Here is a 6,841-nt window from a genome sequence, read left to right as displayed (position 1 = left end):
CCGGAAGTCAAGGCGGGAACTCGAGGCAGCTAGTCACACTCAGAGAGATAGAGAATAAATGCACGCGTGCTTACTGCTCAGCACGGGTTTTTTTCCCCACTTTAAAGCACTTTAGGGTCTAGCACATGAAATGGTGCCACCCACAACCAGGACGCATCTTCTCACCTCAGTTAACCCAAGAAATAGTCCATCCTGGCCTGCCTGGTCTAGGTAATCCCTTTCCCAAGTCATCCTACTTTGGGCCAAATTGATAATAAAAAGTAATCCTTATAGGGTGTCCGATTAAGTTATAAGGCACATCTCTCTGCCTGATTCCGCGGGTCTGAGTAACTTGTGGAAGGTCCCACTTCTAGCGAATACTCAGGCTATCCATGGAGCAGAGGCGGAGTCAGGGTAGCTTCCAAGAGCTGCCCCTGGGGTTAGGCACCAGTTCGTTCTCTATACCAGCACAGGTCACGTGTGCTTAGGGGCAGGAGCTCGGCCAGCGGTGAGGGGCGGGACTTGCCATTCGAGGGGTCGGGGCTGTCAGTGGAGCTCCGACTGAGCTGCAGGGGGGCACTCAACTCAACCCTCAGAGGCCCTGTACCCACCCCCGCCGCCTGCCTGGTAATTGCTCACTCCTCTGCATCATGCTGTGGCGGGGCAGCCAGGCGCTACGGCACTTCTCCACCAGCCGGGTGAGTCCTGTCAAGGCGAGCATCCACATCCTGGCCTTGCTTTCTAGACTTCGCGGCTTGCAGAGCCAGGACGGCGAGGCCGGGGTGAGCAGTGATGCTCAGACCTTGCTAGAAGGGACAATATTCAGACTGGGGGACTCCAGAGAAGCCTGCGGCAGTATCCGGGATGGGATTTGTCAAGTGAGCCTTTGTCTGCTGCGGAGAGTCAGCTGCAGACGTGGTTGTCAGATCTGGCTGGGATGACAAGCTGGGGACTGACAATTAGTAAAGGGACAAGAGCCAGTCTGTTTTCTTCCTTTTTGCATTTCATGGCCCCGACGTGAGCGGTTTAGGAATGGGGCTGTGGATAAGTGTGAGTGAGACTGCCTTGCAAGGTCTACCAGATGTGACTGGGACCCAGGCAAGCTAAGCACTGCGAGCTGGGACAGCCTGGTGCTTCCCACCGAGTAGAGTAGCGAGTGGAGTCGCGGTGGCCAGATTTCCAGGATCACCCAGCGCAGCAGGAGTAGCCACGCTGGAACAGTTGTAAAACTGTAGAGCAAGAACCGGGCCCCAGCCCAGCCCACAGACGTGGGATTGCATCAGATCGCTTCTAGAAATGGAACGGGAGCCGACACGTTGCAAGTGCCTCTGCTTTCAGCACTTTGGTGTGTCTGGGGATAGAAAATACAGGCTGCTCCGGTTAAGGCAGGCATCTGTTCAGTGCACGTAATCTCTTTTGTAATCAGCAAGTCCTGGCTGTGTTACAAAAGATTTACCCTCCGTATTTTTTTTTTCTCTGACAATACCATATGGAGAAAGTTGAAGGCAGAATCCAAATAAATGGTCAGGATTTATTTTGCTCCGTACAATCAACGCTAGTGCCTTTGGGGCACAGTCATAGTTTATAAGAGACCTGTCTGCCCTGGGATTTTGACTGTTCTGCTGGGTTCCCTCTGACCTTTTCTTAGGTTGTTTAACCACGCTGGCCGCGCGATCTGGTTCTGGGGCACAGACAGCAAGGAGCTGTGTCTACTACCCTGGTCTTTGCCACCACTTTGTCAGTGAACTGTTGGAAAGCTGAAAGGAAGGAGTTTTGAAGGATGAGGAGATTTCCATGCTGTGGTTACAGGAGTTTTCAGGGTTTTTTTTTGTTGTTGTTTTTTTGTTTTTTTTTAAAACAAAAACAAACAAACAAACAAACAAACAAAACTCTGAACAAGCCAAGTGACAGATACCAGGAATAGAAACACGGCTGGGCAAAGCAGCAGGCTGCCCCAGAGGCCCTCTGTCCCCAGGAATACGTGTGGGAAGGTAGCCACAGACAGAGCTGGGACGTGGTCATAGTTCTTCACGGTCAAAAGGAAAACAGTGAAGAACCAGGACAGATAATGTAAAGTACATCCTTTGCACTGAGCTCTGTAAAAATTATCTTAAAACGGACACAGACATGGCTAACAAGACTGTAAAATGGTACAACCACTTTGGAAAACTGTCTGGCAGGGTTTTTTTTTTTTTTTTTTGTAAAAATTTTAAATCACATTTTATTTGGAGTCAAGGATGTGGGGGGTGGGGTGCCACAGCACACGTGTAGGAGTGAGAGGGCAAGTTTTAGGTACTTGCCTTCCTTCTTGTTGGTCCCAGGAATCAAGGCATACACGCGAGACTGCTGCTGTTGTACTCACACTCACACAGCCTAAGCTCAAGGCAGACACACACAAGAAAAGGTGTGCTTGATTGTGTCCGAAATATACTTCATGTTAATCTATTTTCTGTGGCTATTACAAAATGCAGGAGGCTGGGAACCGATAGAAAGAGATTTTGTTAGCTCTCAGTTCTGGAGGGTTATGAGCATGGTACCCGCATCTGCTTGGCTCTGGAAAAGGCTCGGAGAGATCATATTGCAGTGATGGGGACACATTGGAGAGCAAAGATGGTGTCTGCCCCTTTCTTTAAAGGCTTTGAGATGTTGTGTGGTCACCAGTTTCATGCCAGGAGCTCTCTCTAGTCACCTGGCTACACATCCCTCTTTAGACCTTACTTCCTGATAGACCTCCTCTTTTAAAATGTTTTTTTAATCCTTTTTTTCTTAAAAAAGTATATTCATATACATACATCATATACATTACATATATATACATCATATACATTACATATACATTACATGCATACACATACATATGCTTGAGAGGTGCTTGGAAAGCTGGCCTAGAGTTCCTGCCGAGGACATGAGTTCACTTTCCTGCATCTGTGGATGGGTCCTGCAGCCTTTACAGCAAGCAGAAAGAAACCATCATGGAGAGAGAAGAGTGAAACCCGGCTTGGCCTGGTTTTGGTAACCGGTGCTGGGCCAAGACTTCTAGAGTCTAACCCAGATCACTTTACTTTAGCCATACTTAAGTATGGCCCAATTTTGGAAGAAAGTTTTCAGAGAACAAGTAACTCAGTTCCAGAAGTACAACCATTGACTTAGAAACAACACTCAAGATTAGGGGCGAGGGAGACTGACTCTATGCCCGTGGGTGTCGGGATTGGCCTGGCCCTAAGATAGCACAGGGGTCACTTAGGCTGTTATAAAGCACAAGTGACATCACTCGTAAGGATGAGTTCTGTGACTTCGAAGCAATACTCACGGTTCTATTGGGTGGGGGGAGTCTGGGATGAACAAACCTAATATTCTGGGGGATACAGGCAGAGCCTGGCCTAACATGTACCAAAGATGGCAAACTACTCCCTTCTCCTTCCCAGCAATCTAGGAAAGCAGCTGAGTCCCTCATCCCATTGAGGAATGAGTTCTGTGTTTAACTTTCCTGGCTTCTCCAGTGCTTCTCTGTGTGTTCAAGGACCTTTTGGGCTCTACAAACATCCGTGTTGTATAGCTCATCACCACCTGTAACTCCAACACTTCTTTCTTGCCTTTGAGGCCATCAGACACTCATGGCATAAACTGCAGACACACACACACTAGTAACATACAAATGATGAATCTTTAAAAGGCTTGGTTTGGGTTTTGCTTTTTGGGGAGGGTTTTTTTTTTTTTTTTTTTTTTTTTATTTCGAGACAGGGTTTCCTGTGTGTAGTCCTGGCTGTCCTGGAACTTGCTTTGTAGACCAGGCTAGCCTTGAACTCACAGAGATCCACCTGCTTCTGCATCCGGAGGGCTGAGATTAAAGGTTTGTGTCATGATCAGCTTGAAAAGCATTTTAAAAAGCAATGAGGGCTAGGCTACTGGCAGACCTCTGGCCTGGCACCCACAGTGACTCAGCTTTGACCCCTAGTACTGAGGGAAAAATCAGCATGGCAATTGACAGGAATCCCTTCTTCGTGGAATGACAGGAAACCGAGTTGCACAAGCTTGTCACTAATGATGGCATCTGCAGATCTCACACAGCTTCATCTCTCTGTGAAGCGTGACAGGCAGCTCCTATTCAGGTGAGAGCTTGAAACACCAGACCTGGGCCTCTGCACACTCCAAATAATCCTAGGAATATACAGTAGCCAGCTATGATGTCGGCTGTTATTTTCACTCTCTGCTCCATTTTTAAGCACAAGAGGCATGCCTCCTTGGGCCCAGGTCATACCTCCACAGGGTTGCCTCAGAGGTCTGCTAACCCAGAAATGAGTCCTCCTCACTCTCCTGTCACTCCCAAGTCACTTGGGGATCCCCACTGTCTTCAGACTATGATACAAATTACTGGCGACAAAGCCCCTGCAGTTCCTGACTCCATGGCAACAGACAAAGCCCCTGCAGTTCCTGACTCCATGGCAACAGACAAAGCCCCTGCAGTTCCTGACTCCATGGCAACAGACAAAGCCCCTGCATGTTCTGACTCCATGGCAACAGACAAAGCCCCTGCAGTTCCTGACTCCATGGCAACAGACAAAGCCCCTGCAGTTCCTGACTCCATGGCAACAGACAAAGCCCCTGCAGTTCCTGACTCCATGGCAACAGACAAAGCCCCTGCATGTTCTGACTCCATGGCAACAGACAAAGCCCCTGCAGTTCCTGACTCCATGGCAACAGACAAAGCCCCTGCAGTTCCTGACTCCATGGCAACAGACAAAGCCCCTGCATGTCCTGACTCCATGGCAACAGACAAAGCCCCTGCAGTTCCTGACTCCATGGCAACAGACAAAGCCCTTACAGTTTCTGACTCCATGGCAACAGACAAAACCCCTGCAGTTTCTGAATTCATGGATGTTTGTCTGCATCCCAGGATTCCCCATTCTGGATACTGTGCTATTTGTTCATTTTCTTCTGCCTGGAACTTCCCAGGATTCTCCCATAATCCTCCCCACTTTGTTGTCTAGCTCCCAAGATGAGATGCCTGAGACTCTGCTGGAGAATTCACTTGGGGAGAAGGAGATGGCTCAGCAAGCTAAAGTGCTTGCTATAGAAGGATCAGGTCCTGAGTTCAGATTCCCACACTTGTGTAAAAAGTTGGGCGTGGTAGTGTGCACCTGAAGCCTAAGAGCTGGGAAGGCAGAGACAGGAGAATTCCTGGAGTCAACTGGCCACCAGCACAGCTGAATCAGTCAGCTCCAGGTTTGGTGAAAGACCCTTTCTCAAATAATAACATGGAGGGTGATAGAGGAGGACACCGGGCAGTGATGACTGGCCTCCATGAACACACACACATACACCTGCACTCATATGTGCACACGTGCACAAACACATAAGGACACGTATGTACAAATATACTATCTCGTACTCATTATGAAGAAATCCCTTCCAGTGATATCTTCTCCTTTCAGAACCTCATTGTGCCCACCTATCTTCACACTAAGTCACTGATACATCTACTTGAGTGCCTTCCCTCCTGACTGATGAATTCCTAGACAGGGACCATTTTTTTTTCTATGCATCTTGTAGTGCAGGGGGTCCTAAAGAGAAATGTGCACAGAGAACAATGGAGAGAGACAAATTGAAGGAGTGTGGGTATGTAAGAGATCTTTCTGACTGATAATTGATGTGGAAGGGCCCAGCCCACTGTGGGCGGCACCATCCCTAGACAGTGTAAGGAAGCTAACTGAGCAAGAGGGAGGGAGCCAGTAAGCAGCTTTCCTGCATGGTTTCTGCTTCAGTTTCTGCTCTAACTTCCCTCAGTGGTGTGGTGTGACCTGGAACTAAAGCCAAATAAACTCTTTTCCTCTCCAGTTGTTTTGGTCATGGTGCTTACCACAGCAATAGGAAAGCAACCTAGAGAGTCCCATTCTGTTTCCTGGTAACTACTGGATTTCAGGCTATGTCTCCAGACATAATTGCTTTAATATCTTCATCTGTAAAAATGTGTTATGAATGCCTGTTTCTGAGAGTCTGTGTAGTCAAACCATACATGACATGGACCAACATTCTAGTCAAATGTTTCTAGTTATTTCTACTTTTTCTTTCTGCCCCAAGCTTCCCAGGGCAGTCTATTTCTTGTGGTCTGGTGCATCTGGTAAATGTTAGTGTGCTCATGGATCACTAGGAGGCTTCTTAAGATGAAGCTTCCTGGGACTGATTCCGACTCACTAGATTCGCCATGAGAACCCAGAACCCACATCTGAGATTCTGAGTACTGTCAAGTCAGTACTCAGACTGTGCTTGGAGAAATGAAAGCAAGAAATATCTTAAGTCTGGTTTTCTGGAATCTTATAAATTCACAAATACACTTTGAGTCCTGAAATCTTGAGTATTTCCCAATGTTAAAGACTCACCTTGGGCTGGGGGTGTAGCTCTGTAGTAGAGCTCAAGCTTCAGGTTCAACTCATGGCACCTGAGGGGTGGGGGAGGGGCAGGGGCAGAGAGCCACCAGTTAAGCTCAAAGAGGGTTAATGAGTGTAATATTTTCAGTGACAACATGGTTGCTTTAAACACCCTTTTCCAACCCATCTGGAATTGAACTCCAACTAGCTAGACGGCAGACACATAGAACATAGCAAGCACACTGCATTGAAGGACTGGGTCTCCTGGCTTTTGTGTGCTTTGAGGTTTTCCACCAACAACCCCATTTTGGTAACACTGGTTGCTGTACCAAAGGTCTTGCACATGGAGAACAAATATTCCTCCAAAGAGCTACATACAGCCTGGCCCCTCTGTGTATTTTGAAAACAGTGTTTTCTGTGTCTTAAAATATCTGGCATTAGGGGGCTGGAGAGATGGCTCAGCAGTTAAGAGCACTGACTGTTCTTCTAGAGGTCCT

General features: G+C 47.8%; 1 protein-coding gene across 1 annotated transcript in view; it reads left to right on the top strand.

The window, feature by feature from the left end:
* Positions 1–500: 500 nt before the first annotated feature.
* Positions 501–6,841, top strand: part of Aldh1l2 (aldehyde dehydrogenase 1 family member L2) — a 49,415-nt gene continuing 43,074 nt past the window's right edge. The window contains exon 1 of the mRNA XM_076919766.1: positions 501–677. Within this exon, the coding sequence (XP_076775881.1) occupies positions 630–677 (48 nt within the window). The 5' untranslated portion in view covers positions 501–629. The remainder of the gene's footprint in view (positions 678–6,841) is intronic.

Source organism: Arvicanthis niloticus, chromosome 22 (genome assembly GCF_011762505.2).
Source record: "Arvicanthis niloticus isolate mArvNil1 chromosome 22, mArvNil1.pat.X, whole genome shotgun sequence".
Classification (NCBI taxonomy): Eukaryota; Metazoa; Chordata; class Mammalia; order Rodentia; family Muridae; genus Arvicanthis; species Arvicanthis niloticus.
The sequence above is the reverse complement of the archived record's forward strand: the minus strand, read 5'-3'. Positions and strand labels throughout refer to the sequence as shown.